At 41.2% G+C, this 27,570-nt stretch overlaps 2 protein-coding genes and 1 long non-coding RNA gene across 3 annotated transcripts; 2 read left to right on the plus strand and 1 right to left on the minus strand.

The window, feature by feature from the left end:
• The first annotated feature begins 376 nt into the window (after nucleotides 1–376).
• guca1g (guanylate cyclase activator 1g) lies at nucleotides 377–4,891 on the plus strand. The gene is made up of 4 exons (XM_077564869.1): nucleotides 377–677; nucleotides 758–907; nucleotides 1,360–1,456; nucleotides 3,276–4,891. The coding sequence occupies exons 1-4, from the start codon at nucleotides 483–485 to the stop codon at nucleotides 3,395–3,397; spliced, it is 564 nt and encodes a 187-aa protein (XP_077420995.1). The 5' UTR covers nucleotides 377–482; the 3' UTR covers nucleotides 3,398–4,891.
• Nucleotides 4,892–8,425: 3,534 nt separating this feature from the next.
• On the plus strand, nucleotides 8,426–20,272 carry LOC144050985 (guanylyl cyclase-activating protein 2-like). Its single transcript, XM_077564700.1, has 4 exons — nucleotides 8,426–8,823; nucleotides 9,020–9,169; nucleotides 17,068–17,167; nucleotides 18,008–20,272. The coding sequence occupies exons 1-4, from the start codon at nucleotides 8,623–8,625 to the stop codon at nucleotides 18,133–18,135; spliced, it is 579 nt and encodes a 192-aa protein (XP_077420826.1). The 5' UTR covers nucleotides 8,426–8,622; the 3' UTR covers nucleotides 18,136–20,272.
• A 4,470-nt stretch (nucleotides 20,273–24,742) lies between these two features.
• Nucleotides 24,743–25,334, minus strand: LOC144051000 (uncharacterized). The gene is made up of 4 exons (XR_013293979.1): nucleotides 25,163–25,334; nucleotides 25,036–25,086; nucleotides 24,878–24,949; nucleotides 24,743–24,808 (listed from the first exon to the last, which is right to left on the minus strand). It is a non-coding gene; the product is annotated as an uncharacterized LOC144051000 (long non-coding RNA).
• Between the last annotated feature and the right edge of the window lie 2,236 nt (nucleotides 25,335–27,570).

Here is a 27,570-nt window from a genome sequence, read left to right on the forward strand (position 1 = left end):
ATTCACGGTAACATAACATAATACCGGTGAACAGTGAGTATGATTTGAAGTGTTTTGTGGTGCGCGGTGCCAATTGCAGACGTAGGACTTCAGTCAGCACCCCAGCCTATCCCCCGCCACCCAATGTCACCTCACCGCTGAACACCACCACTTGCCCCCGCCCCCACCTGATTGTAAATACACTACACTTGTATCCAATAACAGAGAAAAGCAATGTCGTGGTTTATATTGACATATTTTGCTAAGCTTGGGACGTGAATGGGCAGACTTCCCAGCATACATCTTGTCAGGCACCGTTCAAGTCAATTGGTCAGTGAGTTAATCCTCTTGTCCTCTTAAGACTACCTTCCTGCTACTTGCTAAGACAGAAGCTGGACATGCTGTTTGACTGACTGTTGTAGTCCATGTCTTTGTGACATGGAAACATCTTAGCAATTTCAGCAGGCTTTGTTTTGTTTTTGTTTTCAAGGCAAGTGAGGGCTATGGGACAGGAGGAAAGCCACAGTGAGGAGATTGATTTAGCACAGATTCAGGAGCTGTGCATAATTTTTATGAAGGAGTGTCCAAGTGGTGCTTTACATTTACATGAGTTTAAGAGGATCTTTGGAGTACCCAGCACCTCTGCAGAAGAGTCGCTCTTCATTGAAACAATATTCCACTCATTTGACACCAATAAGGTAAAATGAGTGACTGAGCAAAGCAATGAATTGTAATAATCTTGGGTAACACACTTTGTAAATGTCTGTTTTGATCACAGGACAATGCACTTGATTTCATGGAGTATGTTGCAGCGCTTCATTTGATCTTAAGAGGAAACCTTGAGGATAGGCTCAAGTGGTCTTTCAAGATGTATGACAAGGATGGAAATGGAAAATTAGACCGGCAAGAGGTGAAACGGATAATAAGGGTAAGCCAACTCGCACCCTAACCACCCCTGTGTTTTGTCATTGAATGATTCCTTCAAATATTTTTTTTCATTTTGCGCTTTTTCATGATGAAAATGTTTCGTAATGTTTCCAGAGTGTTTATTGAAGTGCACTAAACAGCTTAGGGCTGCAAGGCCACATATAGTACCTGTAATGGCTGCTTCACTTTATTGGATGAGAAGGTAGGTTAGGTCCTGCTATATCTGGCTGGACTTTACAGTAAGCTTCTAAGCCCAAGTCAAATTAGCCCACCACCATGCAAACGGACTTACCTGACATAAATGGCTCTGAATGCTTTAACCTTGCTATAACATAATACTGTATTTGCCTTGTTTTTACAACATTGCGAAACTTCTGAAAAGCAACAGTTATTATAAAACATATTTTCTGTAAAGTATGCTTGTGTGTGTGACCCATTTTACATATCACTCAGATTCTCTACAAAATCAAGCTCCAGACAGCTGATGTTGATTTGACGCCGTCTGAAATATGCGACAGAATCTTTGAACTGGTTGACCAGAATAACGATGGTAAAGAATCACTCTCATTAGAAAATGTGATTATGCATACTGTGGTGGTGTATCTTGTGGTGGTGGTGTCTTATTTATTTTTTATTTTTTTATTTTTTAAAATCTATAATGAATAAATATCTGAGCAAACAAGTATAAGGAAGCAGTCTTGAGGAGCACATTACACACAAAAGCAAATGAATACAAAAAATAATAATTACATTTGAAATACCCTTACCAAACAGAAGTATATTTAAGTACATTATACTTGAAGTATACTCAAAATTAGGAGAGTACTTTTTGGAAGTATACTCCACCAAGTAAGTGTTAAGTGTACTTGTAAGTATACCGAAACATATACTACAAGTTTACATACTGTAGTATATACTTGGAAGGCACTCGCTGTTAATAACGGACCAAAATTATAGGTTACATTTATTTATAAAGCCGGGAATATCATGTGGCTGGATAGACTAGATGTTAAGTTCGCTACCTTTGGTCCCAGAGTTATCTGGTTCGATCACTGCCAATTCATTACTGGGCTTTTTGCTGTCAATTAAACTGTGGACATAAGTATACCACAAAATGTACTTTCAAGTATCAAGTATGTACTTAAATATACTATAAAGTATACTTTGATATTTTATAAGGTATAGGTGTACAAAAATGCGCCAATTTAGTCCCAAGGGAGTTTACTTAAAGTTTACTTTTAGTACAAGAATAAGTACACTAAAAAAAATAAACGTAGGTATACTTAAGTATACTCCATATTATGTACGTAGAGTATATTACTTTTTGGTAAGGGTATTTATCTAAGTATACTTGAACCATGGTAACAAAGCTTTTGTTTGATTGAGCACCTTCAACGTTCCAGTGGCTCATTTTGATCCAAAGCCAACACTTTCATATTATACATTTTATGAAAATGCATACCTACTGGTGTTCATAACATTTGCTTAAAACTGCAGTTTGCTCATAAACAATTGTTATTATGCACATTAAATTTGAACATGGAAAATGTGTTAAATATGTCATTATCAACACAAGTAGTAAGCCAATTTTACTCAATGTTTTATCAGAGGGGCTCATTTACCCAGGGCCCAAAAGACCCAAATCAAAATCCATCCATCCATCCATCCATCTATCCATTTTCCGAACAGCTTATCCTCATCAGGGTTGCAGGCATGCTGGAGCCTATCCCAGCTATTAATGGGCGGGAGGCGGGGCACACCCTGAACTGGTTCTTTTTTAAATTTGTCATTCCTATTGAACAATAAAACTACTACGACTAACCACTCTAACAAAAGAAAGCATCTCTCTCTCTCTCTCTCTCTTGCACTGTTTAAAAAAAACATTCAGCTACACACATTCAAACAACGCAAATCCAAAAAAGGCCCTGATTGCTATTTTCATTGATACAATGCACTAAAGAATCCTATTTAGCATTAGCGTCGCCTTTTGGTTCGGTGCAACATCAGAAAATTATAAAATAATACTATTATGTAATCTTCATTTGGAGTGGGGCCCGGGGGTTACAAGGGCATCCAGAGTCACTGTTGAGAGGGCACTGAGAATAATGCCGTAGAAATCTAAAATTTCCCCCAGCCAATAATAATCTATTACCTATTATCATACAGTAAATTCTAGTATTCAAGGATCATTAGCATTAGGATATACGTCACTTAAGTAAAATATTCTTGTAATGTGCCGATTTTCTCTGGTTAAAATTCAGCCTTTATATAAAATAGAAGATCAAGTACTTTCTCAGTCTTAGGTTATGACAATGGAAGAGACTTCATTGAATTTAAGTCACGTATGTGCTTATGCTTGTGTCACGCAGGTCAGATATCCTTATCAGAGTTCATGGCGGGAGCTCAGAAGGATGAATGGGTGATGAACCTGTTCAAATTGGACGTCAACGCCTCAAGCTGGGTCATCCAAAATTGTGGCAAACTGCCATGATCTTAGTGGGGGGATCCTCAGCTTTGGTTCAAGAGTGACAGATGAGCTGTCTTCATACCTTGACTTTGTCTGCTCTTTCTATGTTGAGCTTCTTCTGATTTGAAGCTGAAGGGCAGTCAACCTTTTTATGGCCTCAGTTTTGCTGTAATTTGGGCTGCTGGTTTGAAGGTCAGAATTTTTGCTGCAATCCCGACTTGGCAGCGAGCTCAGTGAGCCCAATATGGGGAGGAAGTTTGCTGTTGAAACCAGAGCACTGACATGTCAGTATATGCAGTCATTATGACTAATTATGTGGTTATACATATTAAGAGTATTAAGTTGATGTTCTATGGAAATAAATACCAACTACCTCGAAGCGATTAGAAACTTATCTTACACTATAATTTATTTTGTAAAATTTAACTTTAATTACACATTACTGTAAATTATTTTCATTGTTCTAATTACACACATTGCGTTTCTACTACCTACTTCGTAGAGCATTATTTTGATGAACAGTATTTTTAGTAAAGTGAAGTTCTCATAGGATCACTAAACAAGTGGTACAAATACATACCTCACAGGAAAATAGTAGCAAAACTGTTCATCCTCTCACATTCCAAAGCCATGAAGTGAATGTTTGGTTTATTGAAGACCCTAAATCACCCTTAGGTGTGAATGAATGATTGTCTGTTTTTGATTGGTTGGTGATCAGTCCTGTCTCTCACCTTAAATAAGCAATGACTGATTCAAACCTGCCCCAACTACATCAGGCTAAGTGATATAAAAAGCGGAAAATTTAGTCGTGGATATTGAACCTAGCATGAATGACATGAAGCATGTGCTTTATCTTGCAAACTACCTCAAAAAATGATTGTGTTTGAGTTCTCAAACAATTTGAAGAGTGAAGAAAATGTTGATTGTGTGAAAAATATAGTGTATACTGATTGACCTCAGCTACCTACCTCAAGTATTTTTTTTATTTTTTGGTCAATACCTCCAGGGCTATTCTCCCCAACTACCTCTGCTGTGACAATCTATGTATGGTGGGTATCTAGGCCATTGCCACACAAACCCATATTTGTAAAAGCATGTGTGTTGTGGAAACTGTTTTTAATCATTAAACATTTGCATTAAATTAATTTTAATGTCTACAGAGTTTCATCACATACTGTTTGCGTGGATGTAATTTATATATATATATATATATATACAAAATCCCTGTTCACCGTTTACTTGTAGTTTTAGCTTTAATTTTGTAACCACAAAGAGGAAGCTATTACACGGCAAAACATATTGAGTCTAATATGATCATTGCTAATGAAAATTAAATAAAAGCACAATATCTTCCAATTTTGGCAGGTGGGTACTCATTTTAAATTTCTTACCCAAAATGTTTTCTAAGGTCAGTATATTGGAACTTTTCTCCTAGATGCAACATTGTGAAACAAAAAGCTATGTCATGTGTAAGAAATTTATTGTAAGAAATATTGAAATAAACTTACAATGCTCTGATGTCATCCTTTACTGCCCATAACCTGTTAAGGATGTGACTTTTTGGAAATCAAATTACTTCACTTACTTACCAGTATAATGGTCATCATTTATTTCAATCATCTCTCAGCATCTTTACACAATTTCTGAAAGAAATGCTGACTATTTTTCAAGAGTTGAAATAAGAATGGGATTTGATTAATTTGTCACTCGGATCAAATCATTTCATTGTATATTTTTTATTTTGTTTTATTTTTTTTTGAGATGTTCGATACCACATTTTTTCAGACCGCTACCAGTACAAGTACTCAACTCTTAAATAGTCACTGATACCAAGTACTAAAACCACTAGTAGTTTTGATACATAAAGTTTCCCTCTCCCTAAAACAATGGCAGTTAATTTTAAGGAAAGTCCTATACATCCCAATATAGTATTTGCCCTTAATATTGCATGGAATTAATGCCAATTTTATATTCTTCCATTTTCTAGTTCCTGATTGGAAAACGGCCACAAGAGAGCTCCTGATACTGCTATCGGCCACTGTCGCGAGTACCGATACCTTGAAATCAAGCTGGATATCGGTACTCGCCCTTCCCTATATTTTTGAGAGATGATGCTTAAATGCAATACAACCGAGCATGTAAAAGACAAATGTTGTGGATTAATTGGAACTCGTATTTTGCCATACCTTCAAGTACACTAAAAAATATTTCAAATAAACAAGAACAAACTTTAAAATTGTACCTGGGGGATTGTGCTTGCCCTGTCCTGGCCAGGGTCAACGGCTCCCTTCTTTGGTGGAGGTTTTCATGCCAGATCTACAACACCAACATCTACCAAAATTCAAACACAATCTGCTTCTTCCTCTGGTCGTTGAATCGGTGGAGGCTGATGTCTGTGGATCTCACTCTGCTTCATCTATCCTTCCTTCCTTTCTTCAGTCTTTCATTTTGTCTTTTCAGGTCTCACTAATTTGTTAAAATTGAGAGCTTTCTGGGGATGGTGAAAGATTCTGGTTGGTAACCCGGTGGGTAGTAGGTGGTGTCTGGTCGGTGCTGGATTTCACATTCCTTTCTTTTCTTTGATCCTTCAAGTCTCCTGACAACTTCACGACTAGCGGGATTCTGAAGTCTTTGGTTTAGGTGAAGGTTATGGGATTTTTAATAAGTTTCAGGTGAATTAATGAGCACAAACTCACACGCACGCACATATGCACACACACATGCACATATTAACGCACACACAAAAAATATATTACACTGTTGAATCTAATAACTGACCAACACCATTTACGGTATAATTGACGGCGGCTGCGGCCGATTTAGCAGCTGCTAAGTTGCTAACATACATAAATAACAGTGCCAAGACTTGCGTGAAACTGCCAACTTCTATGGCATTTTGACCACACTTAAAGCGGAAATAAATCTGGATTGTACAAATTTATAAAGCCTTTGTATGATCAGATTTGAAAGCACTCGCCGACAACAGAGGAGGTAATTCCACATTAGCAGTGTTGCCAAGTTGGTCCTATTCTGTCCATCGAGGAAGTGGAAGACTTCTACATGATTGGAATCCTGATAACAGGTATCCTGCTGTTTGGGGTTGCCAGTTTCCTGATTTATCACAAAAGTCAGCCGACAGGAGGAGCTCTATTGGAAGTGAACAAGCTGCCGGTCTTCTGGATGGTGTGGACGAGTGGTCAACACTCAGACTCAGGTGGCCCAGTCAATTCTTGTGACACTGCGTGAATGGTAAACAACATGGAGATGTTGACGTATCGTTTTGGAAAATTGACTGCCAATTTGGCTAATCATTGCCCCTTGAGCAGCTCCAGCTATAAACTCAACTGATATTACTGTCGGTCTAAGACACTGGTTCTTAACCCCGGTCCTTGAGTATCAGTGTCTAAGAATCTAAGATAAACAAGTGAGATCACAGTCAAGGTTACTCTAACATCTGAATTTATTAACTCATTCACTTGCAGCCATTTTTACTAAAGCAACCCCCTTCGCTTCTGGCTGTTTTACTGGATTTTGACAGATTTTTCAAGGCCCACAGAATATTGTGTTCTATTGCTATAAAAACACGGAACCTACCAAAAGAAAGATTTGAGTCTCTTCTTTCATCAGGAAAAAAGTATATTTCTATCTGTTTCCGTTTTGCAGCAATTAACATTAGAATATAACTAAGTTTCATCATTATTCACAAATCTGTTTAGAACTGTGGGGAAATCAGCTTGTTTGCAACATGGCCCTGGTTGATCTCTTATACTCTTCTGCCACTTGATAGCCGTTTTTGTATTGACTACCATTTATTCACCCGTTCTCTGCAATTCAGACGCTGCATCAAAGCCTTCTGTATGCTCTAGCATAAAAAAACATCAACATAAAAAAACTTATAAATATGTATTTGGGACACTTAAAACATTTACAATAGAACGTATTTAAACGTTTTTGGGAGCAAATCAGTTAATAGATTGATATACCATGCAATCACTTCGCCACAAATTAACGCTTTATTTGCTTAGTACAGTGTTTCCCAACCTTTATTGAGCCAAGACACATATTTCACATGGGCAAAAAAAAAAACTCATGGCACACCACTTAGCAAAAGGATTCATTAACTCATTTACTGCCATTGACGGTTATAAACGCCAAACAATCCTTTAAACTATTTCTATTAGTTTAACATATTTTTTGTACTTTTGTTAACATGAGTATAAAAAACTATTTTTTTTATTGTACATTTAGAACAGATATAAAATTTGTGATTAATCGTGAGTTAACTATTGAAGTCATGCGATTAATTACAATTAAAAAAAAATTTATCTTCTGACGCCCCAATTATTAATAATCATCTCGTCAGGCGATAAATTTTTTTAATATTAATCGCATGAGGACACTAGTTAATTCACGATTGATCACAAATTTTATACCTGTTCTAAATGTACAATATTTTTTTGCTAGGTTTTCATACTCTTAACAAAAGTGGATTTTTTTTTTAACTAATAGAAATAGTTCAAATGAATTTTTGATGTTTATAGCCGTCAATGTCAGTGAATGAGTTAAAAGTGGATACAGATTATATATATATATATATATATATATATATATATATTTTTTTTTTTATACATAATTATGTATTTTCTGTCATCTAGTGAAAGAACATTTGATTGTTTTGCCGGTAGTAATTGGTGCAGTTGGCATAGATAAATTAGCATAAAGTTTGTTATTAGAAAATTTGTTGTCAAAATAATTGATATTGTATAATTTCTCATGGCACACTAATTGAGAATCACAGTCTTCATCCGAACTAGTCAAAATACCATAGGTGCGGGGGCTTATCCATGAACTGCAGCTTTCAAGTGGTCTGGCTCGGCACAAGAAAGAGAACTGGTCTATTTTTAGTGGATTAGTCTAGTTAACTATGGACAGATAAACCCTCAAGGAATTAGTCATTGACCTAAAATCACGTGGAGGTTGGCTTTTAACGTAATCCTTAATCTCCCTAAGAGGCCTTTGTAACCCTTCAGTACATACTGTGTGCCCATTTCCTCTCATGCTTACTATCACTGTAACTGCTTCTTCAGTAGTTAAATGGCGTTTTGCTTAAATAATGAAATAATTCACTTCATTTTGCACTAGTAAAGCTGCACCCAAGAATAATTGGTCATGCATAGTGATGTTGCTTGACAAATTTTATATAGATTTTTGGAAGGTTATCAATATTTTTTTTTGTTTTGTTGAAAATTATGGGTCAAGTACAGAGTGGTAGTGATCAGGAAGTTACCCTTCAAAACATCCAGGCGCTGTACCGAAGATTTGCAAGTGAATGTCCAAGCGGTAATCTACACTTGCATGAATTCAAGAAAATTTTTCGAGTCAACAGTGAATCCTCAGAGGAAGAATCAGCATACATGGAAAATGTTTTTCGATCATTTGACACAAATAAGGTAACGTAACAGTCAATAGTAATGCAATTAATACTCACCTTTTCAGGAATTCATCATAATTACGATGATGTCAATGTGTAATATTTTGTATAATTTACATTTGCTACTGAGTTTCAACCTTAGATTCAGAAGTGTTGCACCTTGTGAGTCCTTGCTGAAATGCAATGATTATGTTGTCCTTGTTTATTTATTTTAGGATGGAAAGATTGATTTCATGGAATATGTGGCAGCCGTACATCTTGTTTTACGGGGGAAACTTGAGGACAAACTAAAATGGTCTTTCAAGGTTTTTGACAGAGATGGGAATGGCTGTCTGGACAGAGAAGAAGTGAGGCATATTGTCAAGGTATGTAATATTATGCTATATTTTTGGTTGTTGTTTAGTCAATCTTTACTCAAGTGATTGAGGCAAGCCAGGGGAATGTTGCAATTTGTCGACAGATAATATAACCACAACTACATATACGTACAGTATAGTGGGAACAATTAGGCTTTAGCTACCACTGACACAACGAGGCTGTTTTGGACTCAGACGCAGAGGAAGCGGTGGAGGGTTAAGCAGCTTTTAATTAACAAAACAAAAGCTCTTTGTGGAAAGGGAGAAAATAAAGGCTATTCAAAAATTAACTGAAAGCGCTCCAAAAGGGAGGAAGTTCAAACTACATTCAAAAACAAAATCACTCTATGACTAAACAAAACTAAGCTATACAACAATTACAAACAAAGGTTCTCTCACGAGACAGGGCAATAAAGGCAACAAGGCAAAAAGGTAACAAGGCTGTGGTCTATGGCAGGCTTCAGTGGCTCAAACGAAAACACTTCGGCACAAGACAGGGGGAACGCAGACTATTTAACACATGAGGGTAATGGGGCACAGGTGGACACAATCAGGGTTGACACAGACACCACACGAGGAAGGGCAAGTGACCTGAAACGAGAGGAGTCAGACTTTTCACAATAAAACAGGAAATGACAAGACACCCTCACCGCGGTGTGACAGTACCCCTCCCCCTAGGGCCGACTCCTGACAGCCCAGGCCGGTCAGGATGACCCCTAAAAAAGTCTTTAATTAGAGAGTCATCCATGATGAAGCGGGAAGGTATCCATTGTCTCTCCTCGGGCCCATACCCCTCCCAGTCCACCAATAACTGCCTGCCCCGGCCCCGCTTGCGGACGGCCAGCAATCGTTTTACTTTGTAGACGGGCCCCCCATCCACAATCACAGGAGGCGGCGGGGGCGTAGGAGCCGGAACCAGACAACTCTCCCTGACTGGCTTGACTTGGCTTGGCTTACGTGGAACGTTGGGTGAACACACAGGGACCGAGGCAGGCGAAGACGGACCGCGGCCGGGTTGATCACCTTTGAGATGGGGTATGGGCCCACAAACCGAGGCGCCAACTTTTGGCATGGCACCTTTAAGTGAAGATGTTTGGCTGACAGCCACACTTTGTTCCCCGGCTGGTATACTGGAGCCGGTCTCCTCTTCCGATCCGCTGCTCGCTTGCCTCTGTCCCTCTGGCGCTCCAGAACCTGCCGACGTCAACGACGGACCAAGGCATGGGCTGAAGGAACCGAGGCCTCAGACTCTAGGTTAGCAAAAAAAGGAGGATCGTATCCAAAAACGCATTTGAAGGGGGTGAGTCCAGTGGCAGAGGTGGGCAGGGAGTTATGGGCAAACTCAACCCAGACCAGGTGTTTGCTCCATGATGCAGGGTTCTGAGAGACAAGGGACCGTAAACCGGTTTCCAGCTGCTGGTTGAGACGTTCCGACTGACCGTTAGCCTCAGGGTGGTACCCTGAGGTTAGGCTGGCTTTGGCGCCGATTAGGCGGCAAAACTCCTTCCAAAAGCGTGACACAAACTGGGGGCCCCGATCCGACACAATGTCTCTAGGGAATCCGTAAACTCGAAAAACGTGTTTAATCATGACCTCAGCCGTTTCCTTGGCTGAGGGAAGCTTTGACAAGGCTAAGAATCGGACCATCTTTGAAAAACGGTCGACTACTGTGAGAACGGTGGTTTTTCCTTTGGGGAGAGGAAGTCCCGTGACAAAATCCAGGGAAATTTTCTGCCCATGGTCTGGAAGGAATGGGAAGAGGCTGTAGCAGACCCAATGCGTGATCTGGTGGATGTCTTGTTTCGAGCACATACCGAGCAGGCCTCGATGTACTCCCGGACCTCCGGCTCCATGGAAGGCCACCAGAAACGCCGGGAGATGGCGTAAATTGTCCGTCGGACCCCTGGATGACAGGATAGAAGTGAGGTGTGACCCCAATGGATCACCTGTGGGCGCAGCTGCTCTGGAACAAATAGTCTATTCGCCGGGCATCCTTTTGGTGGGGTTGCCTCACCGTTTGCTTGTTTCACTTCCCTCTCGATTTGCCATGTCATGGCTCCAATCACACAGTCCGGCGAAAGGATGGTCTCTGGTTCCTTAGTTACAGGCTCTGGGTCATAGAGACGGGACAGGGCATCGGGTTTGACGTTTCGAGACCCCGGCCTGTAAGTGAGAGAGAAGGAAAAACGGTTGAAGAACAGTCTCCATCTGGCCTGGCGCGAGTTGAGTCTCTTGGCTTTGCGGATGTATTCCAGGTTCTTGTGATCGGTCCAGACCACAAATGGGTGCTTTGCCCCCTCAAGCCAGTGCCTCCACTCTTCCAGAGCAAGCTTGACAGCCAGAAGCTCTTTGTCCCCAACGTCAGTTCCGCTCGGCCTTGGATAGTCGTCGTGATAAGAATGCGCAGGGGTGCATCTTTCCATCCTTCTCTGCACGTTGAGACAGGACAGCTCCGATCCCCTCATTGGACGCATCCACTTCCACCATGAATTGCCGCTGTGGATCTGGTACTATGAGGATCGGAGCTGTGACAAATCGTTTCTTGAGTGCTTGAAAAGCGGCTTCAGCCGCCGGTGACCAACTGAACTTCACCAGAGAGGAGGTGAGGGCATGCAGAGGGGCAGCTATTGCGCTGAACCCTCTGATGAAGCGTCTGTAGAAGTTTGCGAACCTGAGGAATTGCTGAACCTTCTTGCGGCTAACAGGAGTGGGCCACTCCGTCACGGCCCTAGTTTTAGCCGGGTCCATCTGAACCCTTCCCGGGGCTATGACAAAACCCAGAAAAGAGACTGTTTCAGCATGAAAGACGCATTTCTCGGCCTTGACATACAGTTTGTGCTCCAGTAGTCTTTGAAGAACCTTGGAAACATGGATCTGATGAGTGGCTAGATCTGACGAGTATACCAGTATGTCGTCTAAATAAACATACACAAACTGGTCCAGAAAATCTCTCAAAACGTCATTGATCATGGCCTGGAAAACCGCAGGAGCGTTAGTGAGTCCGAAATGCATGACCAGGTATTCATAATGGCCACTAGGTGTATTGAACCCTGTCTTCCACTCATCCCCCTCTCGGATCCTAATGAGGTGGTAGGCATTGCGCAAGTCCAACTTAGTAAAGATCGTGGCTTGTTGGAGATTTTCAAAGACGGAGGACATGAGAGGAAGAGGGTAGCGGTTCTTTATCGTAATGTCATTAATGAGGCTATAGTCTATACATGGCCGTAAGGAACCATCCTTCTTCCCCACAAAAAAGAAACCTGCTCCCGCTGGTGATGAGGAATGACGAATCAGCCCAACCTTCAGGGAAGTTTCGATGTAATCCCTAAGGGCCGCCTTCTCTGGTCCTGAAACAGAATATAGGCATCCCTTGGGAATGGTGGAAGCAGGAATCAGCTCTATGGCACAGTCATAGGCATGATGGGGTGGGAGTGACATGGCCTTGGTCTTGCTGAAGATCTCCTGGAAGTGATGGTAGCATGGAGGAACGATGCTCAAATTTGGGTATTCTGCGTCTGAAGGATTTGACAGAAATGTGATCAACCGTGGTGATGTCTACTTCTCGATTTGGTGAACCAATCCCATGGCTCACACAATTCTTTCCCCATCCCAGAACTTCGCAGTTACCCAGTCTACATGGGGATTGTGTTTACACAACCAGGGGTGCCCTAGGACCAGGGTCCGTGAAGGAGACTGAAAAACGTGAAAAACTAGGTGCTCCTTATGTTTGCCGACTTGGAGCTGAATGGGTTCTGTGATGTGCGTAATAATGAATAATTCACTTCCATTTAGTGCCCTAGCCTTAATGGGCTTGATTAGCGGCTCAGTCTTGGCTCCTAAATGTCTCACCAGCCCCCAGTCAATTAGGCTCTCGGCAGCTCCAGAATCTATCAGGGCATAGAGGTCTGTTCGTGTGGTGTGATGATTGATCCTCACTGATGTGAGTTTTCGTGGAACTGCCGCTGGAGTCGTGACTTGACTCACCATTTGGGTCCTTTTGGCTGGGCAGGCGACCACGAGGTGATCTCGGTTCCCGCAGTAGAAACACAGCCCCTCCTGCTGTCGACGCCGTCTCTCCTCCAGCGAGATCCGCGCTCTGCCCAGTTGCATGGGCTCCTCCTCTGGTTGCGCGGGAGCTGGTTGGCGCTGCACTGACAGGGATCCGAGAGGAGCTGACACACCTGATGTTGGGAAGCGCGGGGATCCCTCCATTGTCCTGGCCCGGCGATCGCAGCTCTGCGTCACCTCCTGCAGCCGATGATCCGTCCGTATGGCCAGGACGATGAGAAAGTCCAAATCCGGTGGAAGATCAACCGCGATGAGAAGCTCTTGGATGGATGTTGCCAGTCCCTTGAGGAAAACGTCGTAGAGCGCCGTGGTGTTCCAGCCACTCTCTGCCGCAAGAGTGCGGAAGCGTATGGCATAGTTATTCACTGAGTCCCTCCCTTGGATCAGGCTGCTCAGCTGTCAGGCCTTTTCCCGGTCGGAACAGGCTGGGTCAAATACTCCTTGAAGAGCGGCTCGGAATTCCGAGACGGAGCTGCAGAGTGGGGAACTGCGGGCCCACTCTGCCGTGGCCCAGGCTCTGGCTCTCCCAGTCAGGTGGGAAATCATGAAAGCCACCCGAGAACGATCTGTGGGAAAAGCCCGGGGGGGGGGGGGCAGGGAGTACTCAAAATGAATGTCACAGTCTGTTAAAAAGGCTTTGCATTGTCCTGGCTCTCCAAAGAATCGCTCAGGAGAGGCTAGCTTGATCCCCGATCCGGTATATGGCACGGATGGGATCGGCAAAGTAGCTTGAGTCTCTGGCTCGGACGGAGGGCTATGGGTGCGACTTCGAGAGCCCGGAATCTGAGCTGAAAGCTCGGTCATTTGCGTTGCCATGGCGGCCTGAAACTCCTCTTGCCGGCGTAGACGGGCCTCCTGGGCCCGCAAAGCTGCGATCAATTGCTCTCGCTCTGCTGGGTCCATGCTGGCCGAAGTGTTCTGACACAACGAGGCTGTTTTGGACTCAGACGCAGAGGAAGCGGTGGAGGGTTAAGCAGCTTTTAATTAACAAAACAAAAGCTCTTTGTGGAAAGGGAGAAAAATAAAGGCTATTCAAAAATTAACTGAAAGCACTCCAAAAGGGAGGAAGTTCAAACTACATTCAAAAACAAAATCACTCTATGACTAAACAAAACTAAGCTATACAACAATTACAAACAAAGGTTCTCTCACGAGACAGGGCAATAAGGGCAATAAGGACAATAAGGCACCAAGGCACCAAGGCACCAAGGCACCAAGGCACCAAGGCACCAAGGCACCAAGGCACCAAGGCACCAAGGCACCAAGGCACCAAGGCACCAAGGCACCAAGGCACCAAGGCACCAAGGCACCAAGGCACCAAGGCACCAAGGCACCAAGGCACCAAGGCACCAAGGCACCAAGGCACCAAGGCACCGGTCCTATGGCAGGCTTCAGTGGCTCAAACGAAAACACTTCGGCACAAGACAGGGGGAACGCAGACTATTTAACACATGAGGGTAATGGGGCACAGGTGGACACAATCAGGGATCAGGGTTGACACAGACACCACACGAGGAAGGGCAAGTGGCCTGAAACGAGAGGAGTCAGACTTTTCACAATAAAACAGGAAATGACAAGACACCCTCACCGCGGTGTGACAACCACAGTGGCATAAAAACGTGTTTCGTTTTGCTGCTGTTTTTTTTTTTAAAGAAAATGGCCTTTACCATTTAATCATTAGTGGCAGATGACCCAAATTTCAAGGTGTCAAAGTATTTAAACAATTGACATAAATGTAAATATGTTAAAAAATTGTTTAAAATCGTTGGGACCATTTGGAACACTAAATTCCCTCCTGGACATGTTTAGCCACTTTCACTTGCAGCTTGTTTCTGGGTCTTGCTGGATTAACTTTTGTCTTCACGAAGTGAAAAGCATTCTTTCTCTTGGCCATTGAAGCATCTAGCATTTCTTTTCCTTCAAAAAGTTGTGCGTGCCTTAATTAGTAGCACCTTGAAGGTCATTATTTATCTGTACTGTGAAACACCTTCAAATCTGTTTTGTAGCAATTGACTGGATGTGAGCAGGGTTATAGTGTGGCTCTGTTTGCCTGAGAATTGTTTCCGTAACATCTATTTGCAGTTATAAGCACCAGTGAAGCTGTTCCATCTACAGCTATGGGACCATATAAGACACACATGTGGTTTACTTTGGATCATGAGATTTTGTCTTCTCATCATTCGGATAATAATTGACATTGGTTCCATCTATTCACATTATCTGATTCCAATTCACAACGGCCTTTCTGGCTTTCAACCTTATCAACAATATTTACATTCATGACAATCATACATTTACCTTAACTTGATTGATTGATTGATTTCTCACTTCTGTTGATGTGTTGTGATGATCATCCACTCAAGACCCTTTGAACGCGCCACTCAAAAACTTTTTCTTTAGTAAAGTTACCCAACTAATCTTTTATAGACCTCCCCTTTCATAATTGGAACTATCCAAATGCTTACGAATAAGTTGTGTCACGGAGCAGCGTGGTGTCTGTCGGCGTGAGGCGTAGAGGACCCGAAATGCAGGGAGGCAGGAGTGCGGGTTAGACAGTTGTACTTTATTTGTACAACACAAAACCAAAAAGACAAAACAAACTCCGGGTGTGACCGTAACAAATGGCAATGATCCCAACAAGGGACTGATCACCACCCGGGAATTAAATGCACCCACACTAATTAGGGGATTAGTCACACCTGGGGCCAGGCACAAGTGGCTGAGGGCCCGGATTGGTCAGCCTGCGGAAGGGCAGGCATCCACTCAGGACCAATCGGGACCCTCAACCAAAGCCAGCTCTACCCAGACATGACAAGTTGAAGGCAAAGATTTTCCCATTGTGGGACTTATAAAAGTTATCTTAAAGTTGAAGTCAATCCACAACAATTCTCTACAGTAATATGCTCTATGCATCACTTATTAGTCTAAAAACATGGTATTCCGATTAATATTGTGTGTGTGGAATATGAGTTAAGCAGCAAAATCCACCAATTTTTTGTCCATCTCAGGAGGCGGCCATTTGGTCACTTGCTGTTAACTGAAAATGACATCACAGTTACTCAGGACTCAGGTAATGACCAATCCCACATCAATTTCAGAAAACAGGTGAGCCGTGATTGGTTGTTCCCTGAGAGTGGCAAAAAGGCCGCCCCTTGAGATGGGTAAAAATGGGTAAATTTTGCTACTTAACTCATATTCCACCAATATTGATATTAAGCAATATTAATCTGAATGGCATGTTTTTGCTGGTGGGGACGCTTATAGCATATTGTTGTAAAGAAAATCATTGGGTTGACTTCCCTTTTAAGAATTGTCCAAACTCTAAGGTAGGATGAATATTATATATATATATATATATATATACATATATATATATAAAATAAATAATAAAACAGTTTCTAGGTGTCTTAATAAAAGGATAAATGCCCACTTGTCTACAGATATATAATATTTCAAACACTATTTTTCCACCAGTTTATAGTTCCTTTCGCCTTATCCAACACCCCAATTCCAGCTAATGAAAACAGTATCAAAGCATGAGGCTGTAAGTGTGGTGTTTTATTGGTGATGATCAGCATTCTATTTGTGACATATATATATATATACCCTTTGGAATCACGGTCAAAGGTTTATCATTGGACTGTAACAAAATATCCTAAACACATTATGGGAACATGTGCAATATGTCTTCCTGCAGGCAACCAGTGTGCATGGATTGAGATCACAAATTAAGATGAAAATATTAGAAGAAACATTGTGGAAAGACTGATTCCAGCTATGAACATTTTAATGTAATCCTTATTTACTAAAATCTTTAATGTGTTTCTTAATTTTTCCAGATTATCTACAAATTAAATAAGAACACTCACCCGGGTGCTCCAGAGAACATTGAGGATATATGTGATCGAATATTTATGCAAGTGGACAAAAACAAAGACAGTAAGTTGTGTTTGATTTAAATGTATTGCAATTTAAATTACAATAACAATTATCTCTAAAACATGCAGAGGTAAGATACTCTTCCCTTTTCTGAGTAAATATAGAGAGAGTATAGTGGCTATAAATAATAATAATTCCAAGTACTAAGTACATTAACAAATTCAATAATTATTAGGGGTGTCAGGCGATTATTTTTTTTAAATTGTATTTAATCGCACATTTTATATCTGTTGTAAATGTACAATAAAATGTACAATAAAATATGTATATATAAATTTTTATACGCTTGTTAACATAAAAGTGGAAAAAATGTTAAACTAATAGAAATATGGCTGCATCTTTTAGTCATTGATACAGTAATTTCATAATAATTCATAAAATTGAGTTAAGATTAAAAAGATGTACTGTGCTGGAAAAAAACAATGTTGATTTGTGTTGAGGTCATTTTCCAGCCACTAGATGGCATAACTGCAATTGTAAGACTGTGACAGCTCAGTGCATTTTCTTTTCACATTAGAGCTACCTAATCTTTAACATGAAGTAACTTGTGAAATTGTGGACATTTTTAAAATTGTAAAATACAACTTGACCCCAGTCTCCACAAATATATGCGTTATTATTAAATTACTGCTAAATTTTTACATGGATGTGTCTGCTGCGTTGCGACTGAAATTCCCCGAGTACAGCCTTAACAAGTAAGGGGCGGTCGTTAAAAAAATAATAGCGTTAAAAAAAAGTTAAATTAACTTTAAATTAACTTAAAATTAACGCACTAATTTTGACACCCTTAATAATTATTAAACGATGTGTAACTTGCATTGTCTCATATGCATTGTGCAGGTCAAATTTCCCTGGAGGAATTTATTGAAGGAGCTGAAAAGGACCCATGGGTAATGGATCAACTCAAGTTGGATTTTACACCCTGTGACTGGTTTATGGAACACCAAGAGAAGAATTCAAACTCATAATACTCACATCAATAATACTCAGTCATTACACTGTGTGGACTGTGTTTCTCTAAAAATACTGCATGTTTCATCTTGCATTTTTTTTTAAATCATCTTGTGTACTTACAGAACACTACTTGTGTGTTTCTACACTATACATGTTTGAAATATGCCAAAAAGCAGGCTGGAGTGTAACTGGTTCTTTTACTTTTCACTTCTCTCCATTTTATTTTATTTTTTTGTTTCTGCCTAGGAAATGAAATTTCCTAGGCAGAAACAAAAAATCCTTTCCTATCCTATCCAAGGGAGATGATCCGAAAGTACTTGGAGGATAGCAGCATTCAAATTCTACAAAGGTTTTTTGAAAGGGGCCTGTATGCGACCTTTGCAAAGGTTACTTCTTACCTATGGAGGAACAAAAATGCCAAAATTAAAAATAGATACAGTAGATGACTAAACAAATAAATAAATAGTTGAATAAAAGTGAAAATAAAAATGTATATAAAAATTAGAGCTGTCAAACAATTACATTTTTAATCAGATTAATCACATTTTAGAATTTTGATTAATCGCTTCATTATAAAGGCTTTTTAAAATCATTTTAAAAAAAAAATCCTGCCAAATTTGAAGAGCACCGGTTATGTGTTAATTATTTTTAGATTTAATGTTATGAGGACGTCTTCAACCTTTTTGGATCCACTGCACACGCTCATCCTCCTCTTTTTCTAATCAGTTAATTACTTGCATAATTTAAAATGAGCCCAATATTTTGACATGAACAAATATTCTAAATGTGATACGCAAACATTTATTAAATGCTTTACTTTAATGCATGTAATTATGTTTATTGCTCAAACACAACTTATGCTAGATAGCCAACTGCTGTCACGCTAAAGGATCATCTATGGTAAAAATGAATAATGCGATTAATCTGTGTTAATTCATAATCAATGCGATAATTTTTTTATGATTAATTAATCAGTTAATGCTTTAACTTTGACAGCACTAATAAAAATATACATCAAAAATTAAATACAAAAAATAAATATAAATGGAAATAACAACAACAAAATGTTTATTCATTTTTAATTTTTGGCAGTTTGGTCCTTCATACTTACCAACCTTTACGAAAACACATTACCCAATATCCTTTATGGCAGCAAGATTTAAAGCAACAGGGCACCGACATAGTTGACAGACAAATCAAAGATTCTCAAGTTTCACGCTCAAGGCTTTAATAATAATGGTATAAAACGCTGTTTTAACAAAAGTAGTAATGAAACCTTTTTGACACAAGTGGATAGTCAATGAAAACACAAAATATACGTTCAAAACAAAATCAAAGGTGTGGTTTCACACAAACACGAATAAACACCTTTTATAAATACCTTTCCATTATTTGAGAATGTGTAATTTCAAAAGCAACCAAAATATCATAATTGATCCTTCACAAAAACAACAATTACTGTCTTATGTATTTATTTAAGTCCGCAAGCGAGAGACTTATGGCAGTAATACTCTCCATCGCATGATGTCGCCAGTTAGGAAAAGTGGAGTAGAATTCGTGTAAAAGCGTGTTGTCCTTTTCTTTTTTTTGCTTGATGTCCTATGTTCGAAAGGAAGGACCCTTTCATTTCTTCTTGACACGATGACATAATCCAACAAAGGTTGAGGATACCAGGAGGCATAAAGGTTAGGAGATTTGACTTTCCGAAGAGGCCTCTGGTGCTTTTTTGTTTGTACTTTTAAATTACTTTCATCACTGTGTACCAGTGAGCTTGGTGTATGTGCAGCTACCTCAATACATAAATATCCAGCAAATATAAATGGACATTTTGTGCTGTTTTATTTTTATGTCAATTTCACGAAACAGTTGAACTTTAGTTTTTTTTTTTATAATCAAGTTTGGGGAAAGGACTTGGAAAGACTCTTATTACAGTTTTACATTTATTATTCCATAGAAATGTGTGTGTGTGTGTGTGTGTGCGTGCATGCGTGTGTGTGTCTGATGAGATTTGCTTAATCTGCTTTTCCAACTGCTATGGCAAAGATGAAACCAAACTTCACCATAAATTGTCACAAAAAAATAACATGCTATGATCTTTGTTTATTGGATAGAACATTTTTGAATGTATGAATCCCAATGAAGTTGGGATGTGGTGTAAAATCTAAATAAAAACAGAATACAATGATTTGCAAATCCTTTTCAACTGTATTGTATATAGAATACACTACAAAGACAAGATATTTCAGGTCATGATTCTATCACAAAGCACAGTCCAGCTGTGCACATGTGTGAATTGTATATGAGTAAAGCAGGAATTGAAAAAAAAAATTCCACCCGTTTTACCCATCTCAGGTGGTGGCCATTTCCCCCAGAAACTGGCAGTCACTTTGCAGCCATGAATTGGTGATTGTTTGCCATGTCAAAAAAGAGAGTGGAAAACTGCATGCACTGTCCATTTTTAGTGTGAGGCCATCCTGTAAAAACACCAAGTCCACATAACACCTGCGGATGTTGTACTTGAACATTGCCAGAGTGGCTTTATCGCCTGGACAAACCTTTCTCCTTTCTTGGATCATCTTCTGCATACATTCTAAGTTTCAATGCCATAAGGAAACGAAACAATGTAAGCAACACTGGCTTCTTGTCTAACCACTTTAACCCCTGGGCGTTATTATAGTTTGATTAAATTCTTGTAATTTTTGCCAAAATCAGGCATTTCCTTTGAAGTGTGATAACTTAGTGATTTATGAATATTTTTTTCACTTTCAACCGCTCAAAATGTTCACTGGCACCAGACCTATCTATACATATATAGTTAAAAAAAGACGTTTTTTTAATGCCCTCTATGGACAATAATAGCAGTATTATGCTAACAGCAAAATTAACTATGCTGTATATATATATATGTAAAATAAAGGTCTAATTTGAATATTTCATATGACATATTTAGAGGCTTGAATAAGTCCATAAGTCATAACAAAAGATTTTTTTCTGCATGCCCAGTTTTCATATAATGGCAGTTTTCCGAATAGCACAAAACTCTTGTAATTTTGCCAAAATCAGGCATTTCCTTTGAAGTGAGATAACTTAGTCATTTATGAATATTTTTTTCACTTTCAACCGCTCAAAATGTTCAGTGGCATCAGACCTATCTATACATATATAGTTTTTATTTTATTTTATTTTTTTAATGCCCCCTATGGACAATAATAGCAGTATTATGCTAATAGCAAGACTAACTATGCTGTATATATATATATATATATATATATATATAAAATAAAAGACTAATTTGAATATTAAATATGACATAGTTAGAGGCCCAAACAAGTCCATAAGTCATAACAATAGAATTTTTTTATGCATCCCCAGTTTTTCACAATGGCATTTTTCTGAATAGCACAAAACTCTTTTAATTTTGCCAAAATCAGGCATTTCCTTTGAAGTGAGATAACTTAGTCATTTATGAATATTTTTTTCACTTTCAACCACTCAAAATGTTCAGTGGCATCAGACCTATCTATACATATATAGTTTTTATTTATTTATTTTTTTTAATGCCCCCTATGGACAATAATAGCGGTATTATGCTAATAACAAGACTAACTATGCTGTATATATTGATAGATTACTTGGATTTTGTAATCTATTGCGTGTTCAAATAAATCATAAATGAGATCGATGAAGAAATTTCTTGCAAGTTTTTATTTTAAAAGCTTTTAAAAGACACAGACAGCCTCACTAAAAAGTGGTGATCAGCTCCAGTGTGTCCTGGATTTCGAATCTGTAGCTTCTTTATACAACAAGTTCTTACATTGAGACCCGCCTCTGCTCTCCTTTGAATCTTTAGCAGAGCTGTGACATAAAACAGGACTTCCCGACCAGAGTCTTTGATGTAGAGAGACTCTGGACCCTATCAGATTTTACAACAGGACGACCTGAGGAGCAGAAGCGCTCAGTACTTTAACATCCTCCCGATAAGTCAACAGAAAACTTTTAGCCCCCTCTGTTGTTCCAGGAACAGAGAGGAGACTTCAAACAGATATGAGATCAAAGAAATCATTATCACATCCTCTTCTACATCTGGTGACTGAGTTAACATAGTAATATCTATTTCTACACGTGTATAACTAAATTCAAAACAGTTAAAATATAAATTTAAACAGTTAAATGTCAATAATATATATAAAATAAAAGACTAATTTGAATATTTCATATGACATATTTAGAGGCTTGAATAAGTCTATAAGTCATAACAATATAATTTTTTTCTGCATGCCCCACACAATGGCAGTTTTCCCAATAGCACAAAACTCTTGTAATTTTGCCAAAATCAAGCATTTCCTTTGAAGTGAGATAACTTAGTCATTTATGAATATTTTTTTCACTTTCAACTATACATACATAGTTTTACATATATAGTTTTTATTTTTTTTAATTCCCCCTATGGACAACAATAGCAGTATTATGCTAATAGCAAGACCAACTATGCTATATATATATATATATATATATATATATATATATATATATATATATATATATATATATATATATATATATATATATATATAAAATAAAAGAATAATTTGAATATTTCATATGACATAGTTAGAGACTCAAACAAGTCCATAAGTCATAAAAATAGAATTTTTTTTATGCATGCATTTTGTATTCATTTATTAGCCTTTGACGCCACCTAGTGGATTTTTGTGTTAACACTCTCAACACACAAATTCCTCTATTTTCATGTTTATGACTCGATGGGCAGCAGGTGTGTATGGTGGGTGGAGCCCACCAGCTGACCCAAATCATGACAGTACCCCCCCCTTAACGACGCCCCTAGGCGGACCACCCGGCGCCGATGGGTATGCTAAATGGAAATCCCGAAGGAGGGACTAGTCCAATATCCAGGAGCGGGGAACCCACTGGCGGTCTTTGGGTCCGTACCCCTCCCAATCGACCAGATACTGAAACCCTCTGCCCCGCTTTCGAGAGTCCAGAATGTCCCTTACTGTGTACACCGGCTGCCCCCCCACGACCCGGGGAGGCGGCGGGGGCGCGGTCGGCGGACACAAGGGGCTGGCAGAGACAGGCTTAAGCAGGGACGTGTGGCACACTGGGTGTACCTTGAGAGTAGGGGGCAGGTTGAGCCGGACCGCTACCGGGTTGACCATAGCGTTGACCTCAAACGGGCCGATGAACCGCGGCCCCAGCTTCCTTGAACTCCCCGCCAACTGTAGGTCCCTAGTTGAGAGCCACACCTTCTGACCCGGTCGGTAGAGCGGTGCCGGAACCCGGTGCCTGTCCGCGAGCCGCTTGTTGCGGTCCGAGGTGCGGCACAGGGCCTTCCTAGTGTCTTGCCAAACCCTGCGAGCCCGGCGGAGGTGGGTCTGGACTGAGGGAATGGCAACACCGCCCTCCTGGGAAGGAAACAAGGGGGGTTGATAGCCACAGGCCGCGTTGAACGGGGACAGGCCTGTGGCCGAGCACTCGAGAGTGTTGTGGGCGTATTCGACCCAAGGGAGGTGGGACGCCCACGAGGAAGGGTGCTGATGGCACACACATCGAAGCGCTGCCTCCAAATCCTGGTTGGCACGCTCCGTCTGCCCATTGGATTGGGGGTGGTAGCCCGACGACAGGCAAGCCGTAGCCCCCAAGGACTTGCAAAAGGCCTTCCAAACCCGGGACACGAACTGGGGCCCCCTGTCGGAGACGAGGTCCGCTGGAATCCCGTGGATCCTGAAAACGTCTTTTATCAGGATATCCGCCGTTTGTAGCGAGGTGGGCAATTTGGGCAGGGCGATAAAGTGGGCCATCTTTGAAAACCGGTCCACCACCGTCAGGATTACCGACCGCCCGTTGGAAGTAGGTAGTCCGGTAATGAAATCCAGGGCCACATGCGACCAAGGACGGTGGGGAATGGGCAGGGGTCGGAGCTGGCCGGATGGCTTCAGGCGGGAGGACTTATTACGGGCACACACCGTGCAGGACGTGACAGTCCTGGACGTCCTTGCGCAGCCCAGGCCACCAAAATCTCTGTGCTACCAAGGACAGCGTGCGCCCCACCCCAGGGTGACATGCTACCTTCGACGCATGCCCCCACTGCAGTACTTCCTGCCGAAGGTGTGTGGGCACGAACAACTTGTCTTCAGGGCACGCGACCGGGGTCTGCGTGTCGTCCGCTGCATCCGCCACCTTCCGCTCCACTTCCCACCGGAGGGCTCCCAATACTCTGTCCTCCGGGACAATGGTTTCGGGTGGAGACCCCTCGGCGGCTGGACTGTGTATTCGGGACAAGGCGTCTGGCTTGGTGTTCCGGGCTCCTGGTCGGTAGGTGATGGTGTAATTAAATCTGGTTAGGAACAGGGCCCAGCGTGCCTGGCGGGGATTCAGCCTTCGGGCGGACCGGAAAAAAGTTTTGAGTTCGGACACAGACACTGGCTTCCAAGCATGACTCCTGCAGTGTGGCAGACTTTCAGCCACGTTTTTGCATAGACTGGTGTGCATATAAGTTTGTCTGATCAGCAATGTGTTGCAGAAGCTCGTCCGTGATGAAGAGTTGCAGGAAGTCAACTGGCCGGGTCGAATTCAGCTGTGCTGCGGCACCTCTCGGTCCTGGCTCCGCAGTAAAGGGGAATGAGTTTGGCTGCCAGCCTGCTTCATGCCAGCCAGAATTTTTGGGATCTGCAAATATACATTTCAATATCATATAATATTCATTTTAGATCAGTGTGATGCTATATATGTGTTTACCTTTTTTCTGGGATCCACTGGTCCTTGGACCTTTATTTTGCTCACTCTGAGGAGTGTCACTCTGAGCTGCAGCTAAAAGAAATATATACAATTACAATAATATCGAAAGACCGTTTTCTTTTGTTGTTACGGTGCATTGAAAACACTTTTTTTTATACCTCTCTTTGTCGTCTTTGCAGAGGGACGTCGTTGTGAGCACGATCCGCGATCTATGAATGCACATTCACGTTACACGAGGTGCTAACAGCATGCCGGAAAAGTATCTCATAGCAAGTTTGTGCTTACCTTCGCAGTCTTCTGCGGATAAAAGACTGTCCGTATCACTTTCTCCGTGGTCAGATTGTACCCACTCCTCCGAAGAATATCCATCGGACTCAGGATACTCTTCGTCGTCGTCCGAATCAACGTCCTCGTGCGGAGAAGTGCTCGGTCGTGCACCACGTTTTCCGGAGCTAGCACCGCTAGATCCTAGAAGTATTGCTCGTGCCGGCCGAGCAAGTGTCCATGGCTGGCCAGGACCTGGCGCGGGCTGTTGGGATCTGCGGGGTCCATAGTTGGTCGGGTGATTCTGTCACGGCTTGAGAAGGGAGGACCCAGATGCAGTGAGGAAGGCGAGCCACGGCAGGGATGCAGACAACTTTGATTTAATGTGGCGATAATCGCAAACACAAAATTGCGCACACAGGCGGACAAAAGTAAACACAAACTCACGCACACAGGCGGATAGCAAACAAACTCAAAATCACGCACACAGGCGGACGAAAACAAACACAAACTCACGCGCACAGGCGGATCACAAACAAACTCAAAAGCACGCACAGTGGCGGCAAAAAGGTAAATCATGGGCAGCAGGAGAAACACTTGTAACACGAGTACCGTCGGGTCAAGAGAGCGGCGTCTCGGAATAATCACCCGACACTCCTTGCTGTGTCCATCAGGCCTTTATTGAGGTCTGATGGCATGATGGGCAGCAGGTGTGTATGGTGGGTGGAGCCCACCAGCTGACCCAAATCATGACAAAACTGATTTATAATGGGAGCCAATGAGCCAAAATCGGGCATTATTACAAGAATTTCGTGTAAATCTCTCCCTCCTGTTTGGTAATAATTATAAATTACAGCATGGCGCCAATTTGAACTTCTACATTTTTTAACAATCCTGGTAAAATGTCAGGTCCCTAGTGTATTTTTTTCAAATGCTTTTTCTTTGATGAAACACAGAAAAACATAAAAATGCCAGAAAATGGACAAATAACGCCCAGGGGTTTTAAGACAGCAAGTTCAAGAGGGCTTTAAAGGCCTCACCACCATCCCTTCCTTTCTTTTTGAAGGGCTTATCCCCTATGATCTTGCATTCCTGGAACCCTGTAATTCATGAGGCAACCCGTGTCCCTGTCAGGAGGGAGAGATTCATTATTAACTCTTTGACTGCCAGACGTTTTCAAAAACGGGTTGTCCCCAGTGCCAGCCGATTTAAGCATTTTGACTGATCTTTCAAGGTCCACAGAAAATGTTGTGTTTGGACTATGGAAACACACATACTACCAAATGAAAGATTGGACTCTCATCTTTCATCAGAAAAAAAAGTTTGTTTCTACCTTATTCCGTTCTTCAGCAATCAACAATAGAAAATAGGTTAGTTTCACCGAAATGCTCTGTTTTGAAACAAAAAGCGGAGAAAAAGAGCTTTTTGTGAAACGATGTTATTTCATGCACTCCAGTGAATTCTACACTTCTTTTTGTCCATAAATGATGCCACAAACACCTAAATAGTGCTTTACTTCTGTAATACACCACCACCAACAATGAAAAAGTGTTTTTAGTTTGCAAAATAACCAGTTTATTTACAGAACAGCGTAACAGTTTATTTACAGAACAGCGTAACAATTTGACAAAGTATTTACAAAGGTGTGCATGTGTGACTATTTACAATTGTGTGGAGTTTGAACTACACAATTTTTCTTTTTGTGTGGTATACAGTGAAACACTCCCCTGGGTGCAAGGGGATACAGCAGGATTTGCACCACAGGTTTGTTTCACTGCGAATGCCCTTTCATGTGCAGACCTTACACTTTCTTGCTGGCTTTTTTTTCCGGGGAGTAGCAGGAATGTGTTGCAGCGTGTGTTTGGCCATGTTACCATCAAGTCGGCTTTCAGGATCATTATGTGGTGACCTGGTGTTTTGTCTGGCTTCATGTCCTTCCATCCCAACTTCCTCCTGGTCTTGTGGCAACAGCCACCCTCTCACCACCTGCTGGATGAACTCCAAAAAATGTTGACACTTCCCAGGATTTTTTGCTTTGTGCAATATGTATGCATTGAACATGCATATCTGGAACATATATGCAACAAACTTTTTGTGCCACTTCAAAGTTTTACGTGTGAATGGGTGGTATGAGATGTTTTGATCCATCTTGTCCACTCCATTCATCTTGGAATTGTAGTCCACAACACAAATGGGTTTTTGGAAAGGCACTTTTTTTTTTTGTGCCTTCCGCCACACCTCCACTGTCCGCATTTCATCTTCATGAAACGTTGTCACCATCCTCAACAAACGTTTGTCCTGCCATGCCACAATCAAAACATTTGTGTTGTGCCTTACCAGTTTCCCCCCCACCCCAAGGCCAGTGTTGGTTAGGCATGTGATCTCACTGGGTTCACCCCTGTTTTTCCTCAGCGTTCCACAAACATTGG

This window comes from Vanacampus margaritifer, chromosome 4 (assembly GCF_051991255.1).
Source record: "Vanacampus margaritifer isolate UIUO_Vmar chromosome 4, RoL_Vmar_1.0, whole genome shotgun sequence".
Lineage (NCBI taxonomy): Eukaryota > Metazoa > Chordata > Actinopteri > Syngnathiformes > Syngnathidae > Vanacampus > Vanacampus margaritifer.

Bases quoted from the DNA above. Each gene is read 5' to 3' on its own strand.
- guca1g (XM_077564869.1), top strand. From the start codon at position 483: ATGGGACAGGAGGAAAGCCACAGTGAGGAGATTGATTTAGCACAGATT. The intron at 678-757 runs GTAAAATGAGTG...TTTTGATCACAG, and splicing joins ACTCATTTGACACCAATAAG to GACAATGCACTTGATTTCAT. The intron at 1,457-3,275 runs GTAAAGAATCAC...TGTGTCACGCAG, and splicing joins GGTTGACCAGAATAACGATG to GTCAGATATCCTTATCAGAG.
- LOC144050985 (XM_077564700.1), top strand. From the start codon at position 8,623: ATGGGTCAAGTACAGAGTGGTAGTGATCAGGAAGTTACCCTTCAAAAC. The intron at 8,824-9,019 runs GTAACGTAACAG...TATTTATTTTAG, and splicing joins GATCATTTGACACAAATAAG to GATGGAAAGATTGATTTCAT. The intron at 17,168-18,007 runs GTAAGTTGTGTT...TGCATTGTGCAG, and splicing joins AGTGGACAAAAACAAAGACA to GTCAAATTTCCCTGGAGGAA.